The sequence below is a fragment of the Cucurbita maxima genome, unplaced genomic scaffold (genome assembly GCF_002738345.1).
Source record: "Cucurbita maxima cultivar Rimu unplaced genomic scaffold, Cmax_1.0 Cma_Scf00015, whole genome shotgun sequence".
Classification (NCBI taxonomy): Eukaryota; Viridiplantae; Streptophyta; class Magnoliopsida; order Cucurbitales; family Cucurbitaceae; genus Cucurbita; species Cucurbita maxima.
The window spans coordinates 1,916,713-1,940,926 of record NW_019272031.1 but is presented as its reverse complement, the minus strand read 5'-3'; the positions used below and the strand labels follow the sequence as shown (position 1 = coordinate 1,940,926).

At 36.5% G+C, this 24,214-nt stretch overlaps 3 protein-coding genes and 1 long non-coding RNA gene across 11 annotated transcripts; 2 read left to right on the top strand and 2 right to left on the bottom strand.

The window, feature by feature from the left end:
• Positions 1-4,111: 4,111 nt before the first annotated feature.
• Positions 4,112-6,214, bottom strand: LOC111490525. Its single transcript, XR_002719579.1, has 3 exons — positions 6,097-6,214; positions 5,450-5,453; positions 4,112-4,242 (listed from the first exon to the last, which is right to left on the bottom strand). It is a non-coding gene; the product is annotated as an uncharacterized LOC111490525 (long non-coding RNA).
• Positions 6,215-7,977: 1,763 nt separating this feature from the next.
• On the top strand, positions 7,978-11,945 carry LOC111490467 (dihydroceramide fatty acyl 2-hydroxylase FAH1-like). Of its 4 annotated transcripts, none has more exons than XM_023139106.1 (8): positions 7,978-8,257; positions 8,846-8,912; positions 9,210-9,302; positions 9,418-9,614; positions 9,711-9,816; positions 10,275-10,421; positions 11,432-11,567; positions 11,632-11,945. In XM_023139106.1, exons 2-7 carry the CDS (start codon positions 8,862-8,864, stop codon positions 11,549-11,551), a joined length of 714 nt encoding a protein of 237 aa, XP_022994874.1. In that variant the 5' UTR covers positions 7,978-8,257; positions 8,846-8,861; the 3' UTR covers positions 11,552-11,567; positions 11,632-11,945. The 4 variants fall into 4 exon arrangements, with proteins under 4 accessions (XP_022994874.1, XP_022994871.1, XP_022994873.1 ...); XM_023139103.1 differs by having other exon boundaries at positions 11,432-11,573; XM_023139105.1 differs by having other exon boundaries at positions 11,432-11,579.
• Positions 11,946-12,970: 1,025 nt separating this feature from the next.
• LOC111490360 (protein MLP1-like) lies at positions 12,971-21,901 on the top strand. 5 transcript variants are annotated; one of them, XM_023138945.1, is made up of 11 exons: positions 12,971-13,351; positions 13,439-13,503; positions 13,617-13,731; positions 14,298-15,619; positions 16,342-17,858; positions 18,058-18,182; positions 18,294-19,138; positions 20,221-20,327; positions 20,576-20,955; positions 21,151-21,275; positions 21,383-21,901. In XM_023138945.1, exons 2-9 carry the CDS (start codon positions 13,450-13,452, stop codon positions 20,883-20,885), a joined length of 4,395 nt encoding a protein of 1,464 aa, XP_022994713.1. In that variant the 5' UTR covers positions 12,971-13,351; positions 13,439-13,449; the 3' UTR covers positions 20,886-20,955; positions 21,151-21,275; positions 21,383-21,901. The 5 variants fall into 5 exon arrangements, with proteins under 5 accessions (XP_022994713.1, XP_022994715.1, XP_022994714.1 ...); XM_023138947.1 differs by lacking the exon at positions 21,151-21,275 and having other exon boundaries at positions 21,388-21,901; XM_023138946.1 differs by lacking the exon at positions 21,151-21,275.
• A 5-nt stretch (positions 21,902-21,906) lies between these two features.
• LOC111490401 (berberine bridge enzyme-like 13) lies at positions 21,907-23,952 on the bottom strand. Its single transcript, XM_023139006.1, has 2 exons — positions 22,034-23,952; positions 21,907-21,996 (listed from the first exon to the last, which is right to left on the bottom strand). The coding sequence occupies exons 1-2, from the start codon at positions 23,680-23,682 to the stop codon at positions 21,975-21,977; spliced, it is 1,671 nt and encodes a 556-aa protein (XP_022994774.1). The 5' UTR covers positions 23,683-23,952; the 3' UTR covers positions 21,907-21,974.
• Between the last annotated feature and the right edge of the window lie 262 nt (positions 23,953-24,214).

The window sequence follows — 24,214 nt, the reverse complement described above, 5'->3', positions numbered from 1 at the left end:
TCCTTTTTAATAGTTTTCATATTAAAAAAAAATAAAAATAAAAATAAAGACATTCAAATCTAACAAAAAACATTAATATATTAATAAATAATTAAAAAAAAGACTAATAATTTGAGATAAAAATAATTAAAATATACATTATTTAACAAATAAATAAAAAAGAATAATAAAAAAAAAAACTATTATTAAAACTTTTCTTTTCTTGGAAGTTTGAGATTATATCATTTTTTGGTTTCACTTTTAATAAAAAGAATTTGAATAATTGCTTGAAACATAAGGGATTGCCTAAGGGGAAGTCTTTTAATTTCTCAAAAAATAATAATAATAATAATTATTATTATTTATTTTTAATTAAAAATATTTTAATTCTATTTTGTAGGCTGAATTGTTTTTTTTTTTTTTTTAATGAAAATTTGTACTTCTTTTGCAAAATAAATAAATAAATAATAATAATAATAATAATGTACTTTGAATTATTGAACATTGAATTGTACTTTGTATTATTATTTCCTGGCCTTTTTTAGTTGGGAATATAATAAATTAGCAATTATTATTTAATTTTTTAAAAATTTTATTTTTCTATTTATATTTTCAAACTTTTTAGAGATTTGATTAATAGACTTGTAATTATTAATATTACTGTCTAAAGTAAGATTAATATTCAACGCTCGTGATTAAAGGAAAGTAATCAAAACAAAACCACCTCCTCCAAGGAACAACAATTATCCATTTATAAAATTTAAAGAATTATAATAAAAAAAAAAATAGAAATTCATTTCTTTATGAAAAAGGACCGATAAAAACTCGAAAACAGAACTCGAAGAGGGATCGACAATCATACCATCACGGTTGAAAAAATGTAACGGCCTAAGCATATCGCTAGCATATATTGTCTTCTTTGGACTTTTTCTTTCGGGCTTTCCCTCAAGGCTTTAAAACGCGTCGGCTAGGGAAAAGTTTCTACACTCTTATAAAAGAGTGTTTGGTTCTCCTCTCCAACCGACGTGGGTCTATCAAAAAGCGTGTTCTCTTATGATAACATGCATTATAGTTCATCCTCAACCTTTTTTATTTTTAAATATTCAACTTTCTTCTTCGAAATGGAACTCCTTCTAAATTTCTACGTTTGAAGAAGTTCAATCTGTCTTTGATTCTTCGTTATTGTCTAAACTTCAATCTAACATCTTGATTTGTTCGCTACTTTTACATTTGAAGTCTAAACTCAACATTGTGAAACTATTCACACGATGAACTTTAAAAGCCAATTTATTCGAACTCAGGACAAAATCCAAACTAGACCCTTATTACCATAACTTCTAGATACAAGGACAATAATAGACTTCATTCATGGCAAGCTTTTGAAGTTTCAACGACCAATGGCTTTATCAATTGTTGTTGATTCACAAAGACCAAAGAACACTATACTTATCAGGCATTAAGCCTTTATCCAACATCTCAGCATATAGTTCCAAGGCAAGAGAATGGGAAGGAAGCTTCACTAAGACAAGTTACATGCCACTAAGTCAACTTGGTAAAACCCTTTGGATAAACATATGACAATCTTAGCAAGACAATCAATCAATACATTATAAAGAACCTGATCGGGGGAATACCCTTTCGGAGTCGATAATACTTAGAACATAATATGCATCACTAACCAATTGTGAATCCATGTGAGATTTCACATCAATTGGAGAGGGGAACGAATGCCGGCTAGGATTTTGGGTCTCGAAAGAGGGCAGATTGTGAGATCTCACATTGGTTGGAGAGGAGAACGAAACATTTTTTATAAGGGTGTGGAAACCTCTCTCTAGTAGACGAGTTTTAAAAATCTTAAGGGGAAGCCCGAAAGGGAAAGTAAAAAAAAAAACAATATCTGCTAGCAGTGAGCTTGAGCTATTATAAATGATATCTCAGATCTAGACACAGGGTGGTGTGACAGCGAGGACACTGAGCTCCGAAGGGGGCTGAACACCGGGCGATTTTCCAGTTAGGACTTTGGGCCCCCGAAAGGGGTGGATTGTGAGATCTCACATTGATTGGAGAGAGGAGCGAGTGTCAGCGAAGACATTGGGCCCCGAAGGGGAAGTATTGTGAGATCCCACATCGATTGGAGAACGCTGGGTCTCGAAGGGGGTGGATTGTGAGATCTCATGTCAATTGGAAAGGGGAACAAAGAGTTCTTTATAATGGTGTGGAAACCTCTCCCTAACAGACACGTTTTAAAAACCTTGAGAGGAAGTTCGAAAAGGAAAGCTCAAAGAAGACAATATCTGCTAGCGGTGGGCTTGAATTGTTACAATCTATATCTCACATTGATTGGAGAGAGAATGATATGAACCAAGAGACATCAATCATACAATATACTTCAATGAAGATGTGAAGAAAATATTGTTGAAATTATAAAATGATATTTCAATTCATGTCACATTGAATGTCACATTGAAGAAGAATGAAGTTTCATGTTTTGAATTTTGGGTGGACTACAATTTAGAGTTATTGTATTTCATTAATGTATTTTAAGACTTTTAATTTACTTTTTACAATTACATAAGGGTTAATTAAGACCATTAAGAATGAATGTTACAACTCTTGGAATGTCTTTAGTATTTTCATTTTGAGGCTATATAAAACCATGTATGTTGTATTTGTAAGTAGACTTGGAAAATATACAGCAAAAGAAGCATTTGTGCTTTTTTTAGCCAATGGCTAAGTTTATTTGCAATTCTATGTAGTTTAGGTTGCATGTAGAATCATTCAAGCTCGACATGATCAATCTTGCTTGTGGAGTGATTCGAATCTCAAACAAGTGTTTCAGATATTTGATCAACAAAAATCATTCAAGCTATACATGATCGATCTTGCTTGTGGAGTGATTCGAATCTTAAACAATGTTCTTGCCTTGAGATATTCGATCAACAAGGTAATCCGAATCTTACTCCCCTTGTAGTGGTTCCTTATCTTATCAGAGGAGCGAGCATCAGCGAGGACGCTGAGCCCCGAAGGTGGTGGATTGTGAGATCTCACATCAATTGCAGAGGACGTTGGGCCCTGAAGGGTAGTGGATCGTGAGATCCCATGTCGATTGGAAATGAGAACAAAGCGTTCTTTATAAGGGTGTGGAAACATCTCTCTAGTAGACACGTTTTAAAAACCTTGAGGGGAAGCTCGTAAATGAAAGCCCAAAGAAGACAATATCTGCTAGCGGTGGGCTTGAGCTATTACAATCCATATCCCTTTATCAGAGTAGTTTATGTTACAGTTTTTGGAGAATAGTAACTCTGTGCAGTCAAGGGTGTAATGACCCTACATTTTTACTAACCTAAAGTCGCTACTATCATCATAACCTATGCTCTTCTGCAGAATTAGACATTTAAAGCTTCATCATAAATCATTGTCATGGACTTACATGTTCAAAAGCATCTTTAAAATAACCTAAGGAAATACCAAATAAAACATTAAAAGTAGAAGCACCCTACACTAACCTAAGTCTAAAATAATAAAATACCACTATCCTATGCACGTGTCATGGTCTTTACTTGCGATATCGTCGTTAGCCGTACAGGGGTATCTTGCCTTTACCTGAAATAGAAGTAGCACACTTGAGTATCTTAAGAAATACTCAGTAAATGATCTTACTATTGGGGTCAGAGAGTGCAAACACATGCAACACATGATAAGGGACCTATCATTAAAACCATCGTGCGAACTTGTAGTATTCTGTTAAGGATATTTAGTAATAAATTATAGTTTACCATATATATTATATTTAATATTTGATGATAAGGCAAATATCTAATATTTGCCTTATTACAATAGGTATCTTTCCATTTATTACTCCTCTAATTTATTTGATTATAAATAAGATAACTTTTACATCATTTAGGTGTGGTGGATTGTGCAAACATTCTTATTGTATCAGAGCCATTTTGATTTAGTAAGATAACTTTCGCACCATTTAGGTGTGGTGGATTATGCAAACATTCTTATTGTATCAGAGCCATTTTGATTTAGCAACCCGGATCCTTTCTTTTCAATGGTTTTTGAAATCTTCTACTGTTCTTCTCCACCACCACTGCTGACTTTGACGTCGTAGGACAGTGTCATGGCTGCCACATGCAGAGCCGATTGATTACTCTTCGGCTCCACCCTTTTGACCTCCCTATCATCCTTCGCCATATTCTGTACATACAACCTCACATTTTCCAAACATAGCCTCTTTCATTTTCTTCCCAATTTTTCCTTCAATCCTGATGGTGTTAATATAACACATGCGGAAGCAATTTGGATCTTAGACACTTTTAGAACATCAATTATAGTAAATAACTAGCCTGTTCATAAGTATTAAAACTTAATGAGTTTGAATATTAACCTTTTGTAGTTCAAATTCCTTTTTCCTCACGAACCGGTTTCGAACCACCCTAGTGTCTTCTCTACTATCCTCCGGTCTTAGAACGGGATTGTGGAATCTGGTGAGTGACTAAACTTGGGAGAGATTTTGTATATATGAAGAGAGTGTTTGTGAGAGGTTTTTCTCAAGGTTTTTCACCAACAAGAAGACCTTTCATGTATTATGAACACTCTATTTATGGAGTCATGTTTGCATGTTCATGCAAATTTGAGATCACCAAATTTTGACACTCAAATGTTTGGGATTATGTGGCAAGCATGCTTGAGTTAACCAAATTTTGACACCTCAAAATTCCACTAACATGGGTTTTTCTATTAAATGAAGTCAATATTTTGACTTTCTTCATTTTGATTCAACAATCGATTTGAATTATTAATTTCAAATTAAAGTAATATTAAATAATTAATCGAACTATTTAATTAATATTTAATATTAATTCAAATGTCAATCCCAATTAATTTCTGACACATATTTGATTAAGATATTTAAATCTTATTTAAATATTTCATATTCTCTCTTTTTTGTTTAATTCGTAAATAAAACAAAAATGTGGTTAAATATATCGTATATATGTAGCGCATTGACCCTAATTTGAATTCGAACACTTCGTACTCACTCGTCACATTGTTCTATGGTTTAGTCCGATATGAGCTAGCAGAGAGACCTAATGGACCTATAGATCATGGGCTCCAACGATCCAAGATTAACCGGTTAAACTCATTAACCTTGTTAGCCAATATTCGTTAACTACTAGGACATTCCATTATAGCCTAGTAGTTGCACTCCCCTCACTATAGATATATTTCTGTCCATTTGATATAACCATGATTAGTAAGTCGATCCTTCACAGGTTGTTCGTAACTAGAGCTGGGTCAATTTACCGTTTTACCCCTGAAGTTACTTCTTGTTTCTTATGTCTCACTGATCCTCAAATGAACAATTGGTTTGTGTTCCAACTAGTAAACCGGATCCCTCGCAGGCCAATGAAAGAGTGGGGCCCCTTGTTCAAGACCTAGAGTCAGTACTTAAGGGAACAACCTTTCTTTTATCCCTAAAAGTGGGTAGAAGTAAATCCATCTTGCACCCCACCATTTACCCAGTCTTACCCTTGAAATGGGAGGCCTATTGAGTCGGCGAACTTGAGCCACTCTCACCCATGCAAATCTAAGGATAATTCCGAATAAACAGGAGTTCATGGTTAACTCAGGATTAAGATTGAGTTACCTAGGTCATCGAATGAAAAGAAAATCAGTCTCAACAGTAAACGACATTATAAAGTGAGAGTGATTTTCTTCATGGTCCGATCTTATGCAATACTCATTGCATAGGACTCCCCTACTCACATGTCTCCACATATACAATTTTAGTGATCACATTGTTTATATCATATACAAAAGTGAGCCGCATCCATAGTGTCCCCAGAATAAGGTACTCAGCCTTATCCTTATACTATAGATCATTTTGACTATATACTTGAACTTGATCAACTCTTATGTCTCTACAAATAGTTCAAGTAATCATACTATAGCCAGAGTGTTCTTAGTTTATTGGATTTAGATTAATGATCGTAAAGTTCACTTTATTCAATAATAATCTTTACTGAATAAACAATAATAATAACTTTATTGAAAATAAAATATGTTTTTGTTTACAAACTATGAGTTTTAAGACATAAAACCCAACACATCCTTCATCCTTCACAGGAACCCTAATCTTAGGATCTTCATCAGCATTCTCTTCGAAAATATACAGAATCTCGATAAACCCATCGACCTTATGTAGAGATTTATCTTTGGAATCTGGGCGTCGCACTAGCCTCTTCGCCAACCAAGTTGCCGCTACCCTTCTCGCCAAAATTGGCTCCTTCGCCCAATGTGTGGGACTCTTTTGGCTGCCCTTCTCGCTAAAATTGGCTCCTTCGCTCAATGTGGAGACTCTTTCGGCTTCAACATTGTCTTTGTCCCTTGCTCTAGGTTTCCCCTTCTACTTCTTGGGGTTAGACATATTCTCACCAAAGCCAAGGCAGCATCATTGCTAAGCGACAATCCATCTTCATGGGTTAGACATATTCTCGCCGAAGCCAAGGCAGCATCGTCGCTGAGCGGCGATCCCTCTGCAATTTTCGATAGCCAAGAGAGTGTTTCTCTACGCCTCCTCTGAACCAGGTTGTTGACATCTTCCCGAAAAGTGTTTCTCAACCTCTTTGAATTTTTCAGATTCAAGCTTCACGTTTGTTTAAATCCAACACTTAGCTTGCGGTGGGGTGTTAAGGATATTTAGTAAATTATAGTTTACCATATATATTATATTTGATTTTTGATTATAAGGCAAATATATAATATTTACATTATTACTATAGGTATCTTTCTATTTATTGTTATTTCTATTTATTACTCTTTCCATATCCTTGTAATTTATTTGATTATAAATAAGATAACTTTCACACCATTTAGGCGGGGTGGATTATGCAAACATTATTAACTTCCTTACACACGACTCACACGTGCGAACGTGGATCCTCAGGCTGTTCGCACCCTCTTGGACCCATCATAGTTAAGCTAGCTGTACGTAGCAACGTCCAGAGATCAGTAGACCCTCAGTGTCATGCGAGGCGTGATCATCATCGTCATCATAGTGTATGCATCCGTATTCATCATCATAAATAAGAAAGTACTCTAATGACATGCCCTTATACTCCGTTCGCACATTACCCTAGGTAACATGCATGCATTGACCTTCATACCTACATCATCATTAACATTAATTTGGGTTGTGTCTTAGAAAATAAATCATCGTCATAATGTATCATGACATTTAATATATGTACATCATCTTAATATGAAATAACGTCATAATGTTTCATATGATACAACTCATACATCTTCATAACTCATACAATTTCTACTCTATCTTATATTGTTGTCACTAATTCATCCTTAATGAAGTTCGATTCTATCATTTGAAATCCAAGTCAACCTATGTGAACTCATGACATAAATCTCAAGTTCAAACTTCTATAAAATTATTTTTCTAATTTATATTAGTCCATTGATCCATGTGTTAAACTCCATGCAGAACAAAGTCGGTTTATTATACAATCAATTTAAGGTTGTTACAACTCTAATTTTAAGTCAATCGCACGAAGGTGCGCACAAAAGGCTAACTGTGCCATTGATAGTGCAACAAACCCAAGTGGGTATTGCATGCGGGGGCAGCGATGCATGATGCCCAGGCAAACGTGTCCTTAGCTAGAAGGCTCCAAGTGCAACTTGCGTTCAGAGGTTTGATGGTTCATGGGATCCTACAATTTACACTAAGTATCGCATTTCGTTACGTTGTTCATCGATGCGAGAGCTGAGAAGTGGATAAAAGTAGGTGAAATTGGAGTTTTAAACCAACAATTCATACGTAAGCAAACCGAGCTAAGAGTTCAACTCAACCCAATTTATGAAAACGGTTCAATTGGCCCGAAAGACACTAAAAGACACACAAAATTTGGTCCATCGCCATCCTGGATGCCCGTAAACCGTGGTCTCGGAGGTGTGGCAAATCCTGCCAGACTGGCATCCGCAGATTCCACTATGCGAATCTGCTGGCCGTTTTCGTCGGATGCATGTTCTCAACGGACGGTCCAGATCTCAACCCCTATTTTAGCGTTACTCTTCCGCTCCTTTTCTCTTCCTCCCCATACCACACTGCCACTCCCGACTCCCTCACTTTCCTTCTCCGGTGGCCGCCGTCGTGGTGGTGGAGGTACTTCATTGTCTACAGCGAGAAAGATCGCCGCTGCTTCCGCCGCTTCCGCCGCCGCCGCCACTTCTGCCGAACCTACATTTCCATTTTCCGGTTTGTCACTGTTTTTCTCGTCTCTTAGGTTTCCGTGGCTGTTTGTAGATCTGTGGTTTGTAGGTTGTTTTGTTCTTTCGATTCGTTTGTGGAGTAGCGTCGTGGGCTCTTTTTCTTTGGTTTTCATTTAGTGTGGGCCTTTTTTTTTATGAGTGTTGGAGAAGGGATTTTCTGGAATTTCTTCTGATTTACGTTTCTCTCTGTTTCTTTTGTGAATTGTGGAGAAATGAGCTAGGGTTTCCCCACCTGAATCGATGTGGGTTTTCATTTATTTCTTGGCTTAAACTTTGAGATTATGGCCTTTTGATGCTCTAATACGAACAATTACAGCATGGATTCTTGGTTTTTAAGTGTAAAATGTGTAATGTTTCATGTGTTTATTTAGAAGAAAACAGGAGCAGATGAATGAATAAAGTTCTCTTTTATTGAGTGAAGTTTCAGTGTGATATCTAAGAGTTATCAATTGAGAAACATGACAAAGTCTGAACTATTTCCTTCTATGCTGCTGCTCCTTGGTGATATCAAATTATTGTAGGCAAAAGTGTCGGTTTCGATTACTTCGTTTAATCCTCTAGTTCTTTTCTGCAGCTGCGTCTAGGCCAAGATGGTAGCACAGGGATTCACTGTTGATTTGAATAAGCCACTTGTATTCCAGGTAGCGACAATGTCGGTTCGATCGTGTTTATATTATGAATAAATCTGGTTCAGAATTTGGATGCAAATGAAAATGGTTGGTTAGACTTATGCCTTTCGAGCTGAAATGAACCTTTTCTTGCCCAATAATGAAAATTTCTGTGTCATAGATGTTATTTGGTGGTTGTAATGTTCTTCGGTTTATGTTCTTGTGATACTACCTCGAAAGAAATTGGAAATGATAAAATTTTATGAAAGTTGGCATAATATTCTTAGCAGTTCAACTTGCTACAGAAATGAACTTTCATTTCTTTATCAGGTAGGACATCTTGGAGAAGATTATCAGGAATGGGTTCACCAGCCCATTGTCAGCAAAGAAGGGCCACGGTTTTTCGAAAGTGATTTCTGGGAGGTATGGCAGAGCTTATTGGTTTTCAAAAGAATTTGATTTCCCCCCAATGTTCGAGAAGTTATCGAGATTACGTGTCGATGATTAACGAAGTATTTTTTGTTTGAGTGCAAAATAGTTCTTGACTCGTACAGCTTGGTGGGCGATTCCTTCCATTTGGCTGCCAGTTGTTTGCTGGTTCATATCAATGTCTTACAGGATGGGTCATACTCCTTTAGAGTTATTTTTGATGGTGGTATTTGGAGTTTTTGTGTGGACGTTACTCGAATATACTCTTCATCGATTTCTTTTCCATATCAAAACCAAGAGCTATTGGTTAGTAACCTAAACACTGCCTAGAAATTTTTCATTGTTTTGGTTTTCACTTGCAAATTAAGATGATTCAAACCATTTTGGAATTGGATGCTTTAGGGGAAACACGTTACACTATCTTCTTCATGGTTGCCACCACAAACACCCAATGGATAGCTTGCGACTCGTTTTCCCTCCTGCTGCAACTGCTATTCTGCTCTTTCCAGTATGTCGATCTTCTCCTTGTTCTTTCCTGTTCGGTTGCGGCCAATTGTTCTTTAGTGTGTTGAATGGGATTATTTTTGAAATGTTTGTCGTTCTACGTTTTCCTGCACAGTCGTTATGGGGGTATTTGGATCATAGATACGTACGAGTGCTTATTGTGGTCGTGTTAACATGGCATCGCTTGGGGGGGAAAAAAAAAGAAGTCGTTAGTAAATAAAACCAAATCTTCTTGGCATAAACAGTCATTAGTCTTTGGTGCTTAGTGTTCATACCATAATGAACATGAATCCAATGAATATAAATCTTACTATGAAAGTTTATTTTATCATGTTGTGGTGAACGTGTGGGTTCACGCTTGCATAATCCTGTAGCAGCCATCTAATCACCTTTTGTAATTAGCTCGGTTTCATGAATTCTTTTCCTTGTCATCCTAATTATTTTCCTTGCATGACTTACCAGTTCTGGAACTTGATAAAGCTTTTTGCCACTCCATCTACCACACCTTGTTTGGTTGGAGGTGGATTGCTGGGCTACGTGATGTATGATGTTACCCATCACTACCTTCATCACGGCCAGCCATCTGGAGAGACGGCACGAAACCTTAAGGTGCGTATTAAATTTGCTAGGATTTTAAGCATGCCATTAAATGAGAACACATTTATTATGCATATGTTTCCCCCATGTTAGTCAAAGCAGGACTGATATACAAATCGTCTGATCTAAGAGAGAATTATACACATTCTGATACAAGTCTGTAATGGGCTGCTAGTTCCAGTTAATTTCCAGTAAACATTGATATTGAACTGTTGATCTCTGATAAGCTTTCTTAAGCGGATCTGCTAGTTCAAGTGCTTGCCTAAGTGTGAGGTCCCACATTGATTGGAGAGAGAAACGAATGCTAGCGAGGACGTTGGGTCTCAAAGGGAGGTGGATTGTGAGATTTCACATTGGTTGGAGAGGAAAACGAAACATTTTTTATAAAGGTGTGGAAACTTCTCCCTCGCAAACGTGTTTTAAAAAAACCTTGAGGAAAAGCCTAAAAGGGAAAGTCCAAAGAAGATAATATCGATTAGCGGTGGGTTTGGGCTATTACACTAAGTCATTTGCATCTGCTTTCACTTGGTCGAGGACCATGAAAGGAAAAGAGAAATCGTCTTATTGATTAAGACTCACTTTGTGGTAGTGCCTCGACATAGAAATAAGTCTCTTTGACGAAACTTCTCCCATCAAACTTAGAAAATAGTGGGCTTTATTACCTTGGTTGGCAAGGAACGATTTCATGAATCACGTTATGGGAGGAGATAGACTATATAATAAGGCTGAATTGAGGATCCCTCAAAAGCAAACCGACCACTTGATCAAAATGGGTAATCAATACCATCCAAATCACTTTCGGGTCTTCGACACGTTAAAAAATGAAATCCAACTGGCAAGGACAGTTGAACTATAGCACTCTAGATGTAGTTCTTGTATGACAAAAAGCGTATATCGGTATTTATATGAGTACACCTATACATACATACATACATATTGCATTACAGATGTTAGAAGGTAGGAGTTGATACAAGTTTTGTTATATATAAGAAATCTGGAAATGGGTTGATTTGTTTGTACAGAAATACCACTTGAACCATCACTTCAGAATCCAAACACTAGGCTTTGGAATTACTTCATCACTATGGGACAAAGTGTTTGGAACATTGCCTCCACCTTCAAAAGTAGCTGAGAAACGATGACGATGACGATGACGATGACGATGACGATGACGATGACGATGACGATGACGATGACGATGACGATGACGATGACGATGACCCACTTCTGCAGCAGGTGTAGTGTTGTATCAGTAGCAATAGGTTATGACTGCAACTTCCTGAGATTGATTGATTCTCAACATTATTCTTTGTTCTTCTGCCTACTTATTGCTTGATTTATTCGTTCCTGTCGTGTGGCGTCGTCGGGATGGTGTGAAATTGCCCAACTTTGAATTCGATTTTATCCTGCCATCATATATCTGTGTATCTTGAATTGGTATGTTCTAAGATTATTATGTAGTATAGTTTTTGTATGGCCTCAAGTGTTCTAATGTAATATAAAATAAGGAAGATGGTACTTAAATCTTGTATTAAATTTTGGTTAAACTCTTATGGTAACGTTTTGTTTTAAAATTTTAAAGTTTATATCATTCTCGTAAAATATAATCGGAAGCATATTTGACTACGTTATACTCGAGAATAAAATAAATTTACATATCAAATTATTTTCAAGGGTGTTCGTGACGTTTTTATTTATTTATTTTAAATAATATTTTAAAATATTTAATTAAGATTAGTCGTTGAATTTTAATATATATTTCAAAAAAATAGTTTTCAACAAAAATAGTTTTCAAAAGAGTTAAAAATTATTTTTTAAATGTTGTTGAAAATTAAATAATTAATTAAATAAAAATTGTGTATATAATTTAAAAATTGATTTTTATTTATATAATAATTTAGAACTTTTCAATTATAATATATTTTATTTTTGTTATAATACTTTAATTTTTTTTTTTAAACTCAATTTTGATTCTTGAATAATTCTTAACGAGGGTCATATTTTAATTATTTTTAGTTTTATGAGAGTATTGAACTACGTTAATATATTACAATTCTAGTTCGCAACTCAATTTCAATTCTTGAATAATTCTTAACGAGTGACGATATTTTAGTTGTTTTTAGTTTTATGAGAGTATTAAACTACGTTAATATATTACAATTCTAGTTAGTTGTTTTTGATTTTTTTTTTTTTGTTTGTGAAGAGTAAGAATGATTTGTATTTGTTTGTGAACTTTTAATTATCTTTATCGTATTCGAAAAATTATAAATGGTGGATAAATATATTTTTTTTTAATTTTTGGGTCGTATTGGATTATAAATTTTTTTATAGATTGAATTGGGTTACCAATTTAACCGACTTGAATAAAAAAAAAAATCTATTAATCCAACGAGGGTAAATAAGAACATTTATTTATTTTATTTTTTTGTTTTATAAGTAAGCGGCGAATTGGGGTTTTATCGGTTCGGTTTTGTTCAAACCGGGAACAGAACCAATTTGCCAGCACCGCTTTTTCTCATTTTCATGTCACGGTTCTGTTAAAGCCCTAACCAATGAAAAGGAACCAAAATGTTGCAGAGAACATTGATTCTTGTTTGAAGTTCAAACAATACCAATTATAAACTTTACCGCTGCGAATCCAACGATCGAGGAAGGGATTGTTAATACTTCAGTGAAGCCAATGCTAAAATCTTTGATCAATTTTGTGTTTGCTCCATCCATCCGTTACAGCAGATAAAAGTTTTAAACCGACTTCCATTGACTGGCTTTTGCGATGATCGCCTGAAGTGGTACTCGAGTGTTTTCATTCAAATACTTGAAACTAAGTTTGAGGAACTTGTTTCTCTAGGATTTCACTGCGCTGAATGCTAACAAGTGGATGATTATTGAACTCATGCTGTTCAATAATTTCCGGCGACCGATTCCACGTTTTCGATAATCTGGTACTTCCTTGCGAAGTTTTAGTTATGAGTTTGTAAGATTTTAAGTGCAGCAATTCGACTTCTCTTGTTTAATCATTTGTTCTTTAGGGCATTTGGAAATGCTGGACGATTTCGTACCGAACCCTGAATCGGCTAATTCCTGCTGTAAAAGAGTAAGGTTTTCTTTTTTTCTTTCGTCTTCCTCTTCTGCCATTTTTTTTTTTTTTTTTTGGTGATTTTTTTGTTTGTATTTCGTTTCATTTCATTATGGTTGTTATGGGCGCAGTGGAAAGATAAGTGCACCGAGGTAGAAGAGAAGAGAAATGCTTTACGGCAGGCAGTCAAGCTCCTTCAGCAACAAATCAATAGGATTCAGGCGGAGAATCTTAATCTTAAAAAAGGTAGAATCTCAATCATGATTATTTTCCTCTGCCTGCTTTTGTATCTTTTAATAACGGAACTTCTGTAAGACATGTATTCATTGTAGAATTTGTGATACTTCTGCCAACACTAGCATGGAGATGTGACATATGGTTAATAGAATAACGAAGCGTGAAACAAAGCTAGACTTTTTATATCTTTCTTTTGTTTATGACAATTTGAGAATATTTTTATCATACAGTCGGTTGTAAAATTTTTCCTTCCCAGTGGCCCTATTTTCATATGTATTTGATTAACAGACAAATGACACCAAATGTTTAATTCCCATCTCTTCTTTTGTTTTGAGTGGTTTTACTTGAGAAATCGATTTGATTTCAACCTTTATACAATGAAAAAGTTATGCTTCTTGGTATATTCATCGATTTGGTTTTTGTATCACCTTGCATCTTGCTCTAAAAACACTGGAGATAAAAAGATCTTTTAGTTTAGCTGTTGAGCTTGTGGTTTTCTAAGAAGGGCTACACTTGGATGATGTTATTTTGTGTCTACTACTACTTCTTTTAATTTTGATAATTAATGGGTGTAGGATATGAGGAGGAGAAGGCTGGAGCTTCCATTGAGAGAGAGGGAAAAGAAAAAGAATCCGCTATTAGAGTTTCTTTGGAGAGGGAAATTTTGGACTTGAAATCTCACATTTCTTCATTGAGACAAAACGATGTAGATGCAGTTAAAGTTTGTAGGGAAGTAGAGCATCTTAATGCTCTTGTTGCTGAGGGTAAGAAGGAAATCAGCCATCTAAACGAACTTCTAGAGACAGAGAAGAGAAAGACAGATGCTGAAAGGAAAAATGCTGAAGTGAGGAAAGAGGAGGCTGCTCAAACTTTGAAATCAGTTAGGATTGAAAGGAGTAAGGGTAGTGACTTAAGGAAGCTTCACAAAACTGAATTGGATAAGGTTAAAGAATGCAGACAACAGCTAGAGATGTTAAAAAAAGAATATGAAGAAACAAAGTTAAAGTTGGAAAGCGAAACATCTAAACTAATTGAGGTTAAAAAAGGCCTAGAGATAGAAAAGCGAAGGACTTCCAAAGAGAGAGAGCGTGCAAATTCCGAAATGTCTAAAGCACATGCTTCAAGGGTGCAAGCTGAAGCAAACAGGAAGCAGGCTGAGGAAGAACAATCTAAGGCTGAAAACTTATTTCAGCAATTGGAAAGAAAGACTTGCAAGATTGAGGAATTGCAGAAGCAGGTCAAAGAACTTCAGACCTTGAAAACTTTTATTGAATCTTGTTGTGGCCAACATGACGAGAAAACTGATGGTAAGGCTGTGGAAAAGAATGTTAAACCTTGGTTGGAAGTGATACAGAAAAATGCAAATGAATTAAAGTTGGCTTTTGAGTTTTTGAAGGATAAGGAGGTTAACATAATGCATAAGATGGATGGAGATCTGGTGATTATGAAGGAGAAGCCAGTGGATTCCAACATAATGAAATCATCAGAACTGAAAAAACATTTAGAGATTTATCGCAAGAAGGCCATGGATGAACAATGCCGTGCCGATAAATTGGCTCTCGAGTTGGAAGAAAAGAAAAGGAAAGTTGAGAAACTTCAAAAGAATTTACGTGAATTAAAGTCTTCTAGGAAATTAGTTGATGCATCTGCTGTTTCTTTTGAACATGCCATGAGTTCTGAACGTGCAGAAATGAAGCTGTTGAAAAAAAAGCTAAAGTTTGAGAAGACGCGATTGAAACATGCTAGAGAAGTGGCTAACTTGGAAAATACGCATCATTCCATTATTCAGCATGAACTGGGTCGTTTTAAACTAAAGTTTGTTCAGCTGTCAAACTACTTGGACAACCTACATAAATTTGCCTCTACTGGTGCTAAGGGTAATGATGACTTGGAAAAGGTTGGTTTTTCCTTTTCAATTACTTTTTTACCTTTTTTTAAATCTTGTACATACAGTAGAACTGTTGGCTATATTTATTGTTATATTTTTACTCACTTCTAAAGGCACAATGTCATCACACTATTGTCATTCCTTGTGTTGAATTGATCTACCCACTTTTCACTCCAATTAATTGCAGATGTAGGTTGGTAATAGTCTCAATCAGGTTTCTGCTAACTCTAATTTCTACTAGCCTTGCCAGTTCAGAATAAGTTGGTAATCATATTGACTCTAGATTCATAGTTTTGCTATACTTCACGTGGAGCTGATTAAAATGAAATTGTCTTAAGGGTAACCCTCCCCCGCTTTTGTTTTACTACCGAAGTTCTGAAAGGTGGGATGATATTAATGTTCTTTCACCTTCTTCACTTGTTTTCTTGTTTATCTTCTTTCACATATGTCTTGATCAAGATTTGAGGTAGCAAGTTGTTTATGATTGCATATTCAGTTTTAGTTGAGTTATTATAATCCTCTTCTATTCCACTGATTGCTTAATTCGTTGCAAATATAATTACAGACAACAAAACATATTAGCATATAGGTATGAGTCTTTTTCAGTGATTATCTTGCTGAGTAGGAGGCTCTATTATAATGCGGGCTCTTTACTCTCCAAGGGCTGTTGTTACTTACTATGCTCTACTCACTTTTGATTAAACACTCATTCCATATTGAATGGTTCACAGACAAAGAATGCTGAGAACTTGCGAAGTTTGTATGCAGATAAGAATCTACATGCTATAGAGCCTTTCAAAACTTGGTTGCCTGATACTTTCAGGCAGACTACCCCACAACATGACGCTCCATTGCTTCCTTTATCTGGAGGGAATCATGTCACATCTTTATCAGGTATTGAATCTAGGTTGGAGGCTCATCCTGTAAACTCTGACAGAAAAATGTTCCAAAGTTGTGCAGTCAATTCAAGTACGGCATCTTTTTCTGATGGTCAGTTGGCCGGCTCACAGGAAAAGGCCGGTCTTTGTTTGACAGCAGCGAAATTGGTTGGAGAGAACTTGATTATGAAACCAAAAATATCCAATGTATCTGGTGAAGTTAGTGAGATGAAAGACAATGAAATTGCTAGGATGGCAGAAAATAGTGTCAGAAGTCCTATTAAAAATCATGTTGGAAGAGCTAACGAAAAACAACAAAAGAGAAAAAGGACCATTGAAGCTGTTGAAAACATTGAATGTTTATATCATGAGAGTAGAAAAATACATTCTCAGATTGAAGAGAAGTTGTCTCTTTTGCATGCTTTAAACAGCCCTACAGAGAAGCCCTTAGAAAAGAGGGGACATGTAATATCAAACGTGTTTCAAGATCCTTCTGCTGATAAGAAGGCCCGGAAGAAGAGAAAGACTTTGTGCCCGAAGAAAACAAGGGAACAGTTGCTTGATGATAACGAGATGGAGACTCAAGTTAACATTGAAGTTCGTGCGCTTGAAAGTTTTGGTAGACAACCTTCTCAACCTGTCAGCAAACTTACAGACAATTTGCAGCCTTGTTCAGAGGAACTTAATAATTCTGCCATAAGTGAACTTCAAACCCTGGGAACTCTTGGGAATATATCAGATGGAGACTATATGAAATTGCTAGATTTGGATAGTGCCGCTGATGAGGAATGCTACAGGAGAGCAATGGAAATGCCACTGTCCCCTTCACTTCCAGATATTTATATTCCTGGCGCTGAAACATCTACTTTGAATGAATTTGAGCCTTTACTAGATGAACGCCATGAAGAAGGTCAGCCACAATTGCATAGCTATGATGTCATGGATGTTGAGATCAAGTCCAATTATACCCAACACTGCAACTCTGGCTTGTTAGGAGATATTCATAGCAGTAAACGTCATCTTGATCCATGTTTTATGCAAGGGAGACATGGGAGTGATCTTTGCGACATTGTACATGCAGAAGAAAACTGTCTTGATCAGATTGGGATTACTGTAGAGAAGCCTGGGACAAATGTTCCTCTTTCTGGCTGTGAAGGGGTGGGAGCATCAGCAATAAAATCTGGAACCCTGGACAACTCTATCCCTGATTTTTGTGTCCTTTTCTCTAATACAAAAGACTGCCGCAGCATCTCCAGAATTTTTTCAGCAACTAAGGCTTGTTCAAAGAGGAGTTCTTTGACTAGTAAAAAAGAGTGGATGGTGCAAGAGATCTTGGCTTCCCTTAACATGGAGCATAAACTTTTACCAATGTAAGTTGTTTCATTTGATCTGCAAACTGACTTATCTTGTATCTTTGTTATCTGTACCAGTGCAAATAGTTACTGCTCTTAGGAAACATTTTCTATTTCATGATTCCCTCCTCCCCAAAAAGATTAAGAGAGATCCTTAAAATTTCAGAATTATTTTCTTGCTTTCTAAGAGAATTGAATTACTAATAATGACTTTCAGGGAGAAGGCTTGTGTTTTCTTTTCCTTGTTGCTGCTCAACTTCAATGTTGTTGCTGTGCATAAATATGGGAACTTTCTGAACTGCAATACCTACTTGGATTCATTTTCGGGGCACATATGTGAAGGTACCTTCTTTTTTCTCTTAGTGACTAATGTTAAACAGATTTTCATTCTCTTTTTCTTTGGTTTCATATTAATGATATTTTCCATATTTCCTCCTTTTTTCATGTTGGTAGCAATGCTTGATGTGGAAATAAGAAGCTTGTTTACTGAATTGCTCTGTTTGGATGAGTTACTTGCCCTCATAGAAGACTTCATAATAGATGGACGGATCTTATCATGTATTGATGCCTCTTTGGAGACATCGATTGAGGGTGTTTTGAGGGTGAATATCTCTGTTGACGGTGTAAACAGAGCATTGTCACTGACACCAGCATCAACGAACTATTTGATCGCAGGGAGTTCCATACTGGCATCAATTTCTAAAGCAGTTCATCGTACTGGTTTTCTTTGGGAGGTATCATACAGTATTTTAAGGATCTGCAGGTATGAGTCTTCATTGGTGTTAACAATGTTGCATATTTTTGCACATATTGGTGGAGATCAGTTTTTCAGTTTGGAAGGTTACTCTACTCTGATGGCTGTCTTGAAATCAATAATCACGCATCTTGAGGTGGTCGGATCATCAGATGATGCTTCTTTCACCCCACCCAAAGGAAATTGTAGAACAGAGTTTGTTCAATGCGCTTATTGCCCCTTTTCAGCTAACATTATGTCTATGCCCATGGCTGTGTCATTTCTATTGCGATTAATTCATAAGAATGCATTGGCTGAAGATTTAGAAAATCCAACTGGTTCAATAAATCCAGAATCCTTGTCCGAGAAGAATATAGCCAACCAGATTCCTTGTGAAAATTTAAGTGGTCAAGAGGTCCATCCAGCATTGTATTTGGACTGTGATGCATCTTGTTGTTTAAAAAAGTATAGGGTGTCTGATGATGATTCATGGTCTCTCTTCAATCCCACACTGTGTGATATTACCGATGCCATCTCATTGGTTGAACTGCTAGCATGCTACATGGTACTGGTCCTCACCTTTCACTATTAATAATTTTAACATAGTCTGTCAATGATTTGAGGACTGACTTCTTGTTTTAGCAGATCGCTTTGAATATGATGGAATAGAAAAAAAAAACTGTCATATAGATGATTTTAGGCTTTACTTTCAGACCTTGTCCACTTGCGTTTAGACCAAGTTATTCTTCAATGAGTGATCGGATACCCAGGAATCTTGAAATTGTCTCAAGAAATCCTAAAAATTTCTGCTAGATTTCGGAATGTTTAGGTTTAAAGGAATGTTTTCGGTGTGAGGGGAGGTATGAATTTGGTCTGAGTTGTAGGGTTCAAGTGGGAGCTCTTGAAATCTCCCTTATTTTGGATCAGCATAAAAAAAAATTGGGTATTACCATAAGCAAACTAGTTTGGCACTGGATTCAAGATTAGAAAATTTGAATCTTCTTTGGCACCTGATGCTTCAAACTTTGTCTTTGAAATTTTCTTGTTTAAGAATCCCTTTGAAACTGCAGCATAGGAAAAGCGGTTTAGATGAAAAATCCCCAGAGTAATCAAGCTTCCATATTGTTGTATCCTCTGTGCCCCTGAAATACAACGTTTCAACTATATTCTATGACGTAAGTGACTAGTCACAGTATTTGATACTTGTGTTTAATTATTGAGAGGTATTCTGTGTTCAGTCATTGAGAGAGATTTGATTTGGTTTCCTAGTAGCTGCTTCTGTTGTATACTTATCATTAATGGCACTGTTTGATCTCTCTCTCTCTCTCTCTCTCTTCTTGTGGTACACACATGCCCAAACATCTTTTTGAGAGTTGTTTTTTTAGTTATTATTCTGTTAGGTATATGTATGTCATATTTTCAATTTGTAATTGTACAAATCTCATTTTTAAGGTTCAGTTGTAATTTTAGAAACCTTGAAATCTTTTGAGTGTTGGAAGGGATTGCTTTCCTTTACCTGCAATTCTTGTAAATGTCCATTTCATTATTTGATAATTGATATTTAATCTCGAGAGATATGGAACATGATGCTGTTTATCCTGTTAGATCCGAAACTGAGATTGCTTCTGGTTTGCTTTTCAATTGCAGGGCTGGAATTGGACATTCGCTAACATTATCTCTCAGCTGCTGGAATTTTTGAAGTCATCAGTTAAGGAGAGTCTTCCATTTGTGATTCTTCTGGGTCAACTTGGGAGGTAAAACACTGCAAATCTCTCCTGGAATAAATTTTCTCATTTCTAATGCTAAATCTTGTTCTAAATATATTAGAAATGAAACTTGTGCACCAAAAGGAAGCTTATTAGCTGGCATAGGCCTCTGTCAGCGAGTGTTAAACTTTAGCTGTGTGTGGGCTGAATAACTAGTATTTCAGCTACCTAGCTTACACCTATATTCCTAGACTCTTTACCATCCGATTATATTAATTTTCAACTTTGAATTGTAGGTTTGGTGTGGCTACTGGAGGCTTCGAAGACGGAGGAGTTAAGATCTTGAGATCTAATTTGTCAGCCTTTCTTTGCCTGGACACTACCATTAAATCTGGTCTTTGTGTTCAAATTGCCGTTGTTTCTGCCTTATTAGGTCTTCTCCCTTTTGATTTTGAAACAATCATTCAAGATGAAGTAGGCTATCCAGCCTCTTTGAATCAATATGGTGAGGTTAACTTAATAAAGACGTGGTTTTCTTTCCTAAGCCCAAAACAGAAGGAGTTGTCTTGCAACACTTTACAAGTTGCTGTTTGCAGTGTGAGCTGATATTTGATTTCCTTTCACGATGCAACCTTAAACCAACTGAGGTTGCGACCTATTTTTCAGGCATGGACAAGTAAGAGCAATCACAACCAATTTTTGAGGATTCAACTACCTGTAGATATTTAGGGAAATTGAGGATCTGTCCATATCGGTAGCTTAGTCTAGTTTTCTTTTACATTTTAAAGAGGGAGAGGGTACATATACTTTTATGTACTGTATTTACGTGTGGATATGATCAAGTTTTGTAAATTATCATGGTAATTTCCAGTTTTAGAAAATTTGGCGTTCGACTTGCACTCATGTAGTCTTCGGTCTGATTTGTGGCCATATACTCTTACTGTTCAAGTGACAAAGAAACAAGGAAATCAATAGTCGTTGAGTTGTATCTAAAAGGTATATTTTAGTTGTCAAAGTTTTCCTAGCTTAGTGGTAATTGACGTGTACTTTTGAGATCAATAGTATCAACAGTTATTATTACTGTCACAGAAATTATTGTGCAGATTAGGCGTAATCTGTTGGTACCTGCTGATCCATCGAGTTTGCACTTTTTTGAAACTTATAGACAATGTTACACAAATGGAGGAACACAAATGACCAACCAACCAACGGGACCTTCATACAGTCACCAGCGACCAACTTTCAACCGGTCTCTTTGAATGGCCCCAGAAGATCTGTAGGTTTCTGAGTTAATTTTTAAGTACTTACAATTGGTCTTGAATATACAAGTCAAGTTATTTGTTAGTCTTAGAAATTAATTCAATTTAGTTCAGTGCTTGGTGTTATGAGCAGATAGGAGTTATTGATGTATCAGAGTTCAGATGACTCATTAATGTTTCAATGAACGGTTGAGGTTTGTAGAGACAAAATACTCTAAAGTGATAAACGTGCGAGTTTGCTCTGCAACATCCAAAATGTTGAGCCATGCCACATTGATATCGTGTCATGACGCTCATCACTTATAGGTAAAACATAATTGTAAGTTGTGAAAGCACACGCTGACCTGCAGTTTGACACGAAAAGGAAAGAAGATGAAGAACTATTGTTCAGTCTACTACAGCAGTAAGTACTTAAAACCTCATTTTCTCTTCTACATTACTTAGATAGCGCTGATATAAGTTTTATTAACTGGTGGCTTATTGTTGTTGGCATACTAGTTACTACCGCTCTTTCTGAACTTTCTTGTCTTTCTGAATGATTTAGTGACTGCAAATGGTGGAATGCTCTGTTCATGTCTGAAAAAGTTATCAGGATCAACTTTTGTCTTTACTTTTATCAGCCTATTGAAGTTGTCCTTGAAATATTTATTGCCCCACTCGCTAGCCTGGGCCAAACTTGTATTGTTCTTCTTGTTCATACCTAAATCAAGATCTCTGTAGTTTACATATGCAGCTCTTGGAGACTTGGAAACATATGGAGCCATGTAGTTGTAAAGTTCTCTGATCCACTCTATGTGTTTTTCAACATCTTTATTCCCACCCTGCCATGATGTTAAATACTGAATTTTGAATAAGTTTCCTTTTCTATGTGGGAATGGGATCTCATTCTCTGAGATCTTGCTCATCATTCCTCCATAAGGATTCCATATCATAAATGGCATGTCATCTAACAGCAACTTTTTCCACAGACCTTCCAGTCCGACTTCCGGGATTGGGACGTGAACGAAATCTGATTTAGCTTTGAAGTAGCTCTTGAATTGTGGCTTTCCTTGTAGAAGAACTTCAGGGGGTGTTCTTGGTGCTTCTCCAGCTATATAAAGAACTGATTTAATCCAGCTCGTTTCAGTACAATCTTTTGATGTCAAACCCAATTCAGGGAAGCTTTTTCCCATAACTTGGAGGAGCCTATTGGAATCTCCAAGAAACAGAGCATTGTAAGCAGTTGTAATGGTTCTTTGTTTTGTGGTTTTGTCACTGCTTACTTGTATTATGACTCTAATGAATAGATCTTCATCTAACTTGTCTGCGATTTGCTGCCATTTGTACAAGATTTGAGTGGCACCTTGCTCCAAGGTCCTTGGAACAGTGAAGACTGTCACAGTTTCTGGAACAGGAACCAACCGCAACTTCCACCAGAGAATAATCCCAAAGCTGCCTCCAGCACCCCCTCTAATGGCCCAAAAATGGTCCTCTCCCATAGCCTTTCGATCGAGAATTCTGCCATTAACGTCGACGATCCGAGCATCAATGACATTATCAGCTCCAAGCCCATATTTTCTCATCATGGACCCATATGCACCGCCTGTTATGTGCCCACCTATGCCTAAACTAGTGCAAAGACCAGCAGGGAAGCCATGGACATTGCTTTTCTCTGAGATTCTATAGTAAACTTCACCAACCGTTGCACCAGCTTGAACCCACGCAGTGTTATCTTCGATATTTACTTCGACCGACCGAAGTTTGGCGAGGTCGACAACGATGAAAGGAGTTTCGATTTGAGAAACATAAGAAAGACCCTCGTAGTCATGACCACCGCTACGCACTCTAAGATGTATTTGGAGGCCCTTTGAGCAAACCACAGCTGCTTGGACATGAGTGTCGTACAATGGAGTGAAGATAAACTCGGGCTTCGGAACCGAAGGATCCGAGTACCTGAGGTTTTGTGCAGTCGACTGAAGAAGCGGGATGAATGAAGCATTGGTTGGAGCACAAACAGAGAAAGGAGGGACAGATTGTTGAGAATTTGTAGAGAGACAATGCAGAAAACTTTGCTCCAATAAAGCTGAGTTTGAAACTGAAACTGAAAGAAGAAAGACAAGTAAGGTAAGTAGCAGAGGGAGAATGGAAGAGGTTGAATTCAACATAGTTTTCTTCTTTGTTTGAAGAAGTTTTGGAGTTTGGGTTGAGGATTTTAGATGATCTAAGAATTGATATATAATGGCATATGGCTGTGATGGCTGAGAATTGGCTGCCGTAAGATAAACGTCATGCAATTTGAATAATAAGTTGGCCCTCTTAGGCCTATCTTGTACATTTTCTTTATTATTTTTTCCACATAAAAGTAGGAGATTGTTAAGGACAAGTGAGGAAAGACTTTGAGCAATCGATCACGTTGACTCAATTAGCGTCCTTTAAACGATAGCCAGCCTCTTAAAAAATTGTTACATATTGTAACGACCCTAGATTTCAGATAACTTAAAGTTGCTACGGTATATATAACATAAAGTTTCAAATTGTGATTTTTGTACACTTTATCATAGAACATTGTCATGATTTATGTACTTGCCTTCCCCGTGCTTTTACCTGAAATAAAAGTAGCATGTGACTTGAGCATGATCCCATTATTGGGGTTAGATGCAAATATAAACAATCATGAATGAGACCTATCATTTTATT

Excerpts from the sequence above, each read along its gene's own strand:
- LOC111490467 (XM_023139106.1), top strand. The coding sequence starts at position 8,862 with ATGGTAGCACAGGGATTCACTGTTGATTTGAATAAGCCACTTGTATTC. Across the intron at positions 8,913-9,209 it reads ATAAGCCACTTGTATTCCAG|GTAGGACATCTTGGAGAAGA; the intron begins GTAGCGACAATG and ends TTTCTTTATCAG. Across the intron at positions 10,422-11,431 it reads AGACGGCACGAAACCTTAAG|AAATACCACTTGAACCATCA; the intron begins GTGCGTATTAAA and ends TTGTTTGTACAG.
- LOC111490360 (XM_023138947.1), top strand. The coding sequence starts at position 13,450 with ATGCTGGACGATTTCGTACCGAACCCTGAATCGGCTAATTCCTGCTGT. Across the intron at positions 13,732-14,297 it reads GAATCTTAATCTTAAAAAAG|GATATGAGGAGGAGAAGGCT; the intron begins GTAGAATCTCAA and ends TAATGGGTGTAG. Across the intron at positions 17,859-18,057 it reads GAGCATAAACTTTTACCAAT|GGAGAAGGCTTGTGTTTTCT; the intron begins GTAAGTTGTTTC and ends AATGACTTTCAG.
- LOC111490401 (XM_023139006.1), bottom strand. The coding sequence starts at position 23,682 with ATGTTGAATTCAACCTCTTCCATTCTCCCTCTGCTACTTACCTTACTT. Across the intron at positions 21,997-22,033 it reads AGAAAGAGCGGTAGTAACTA|TATATCAGCGCTATCTAAGT; the intron begins GTATGCCAACAA and ends GTTAATAAAACT.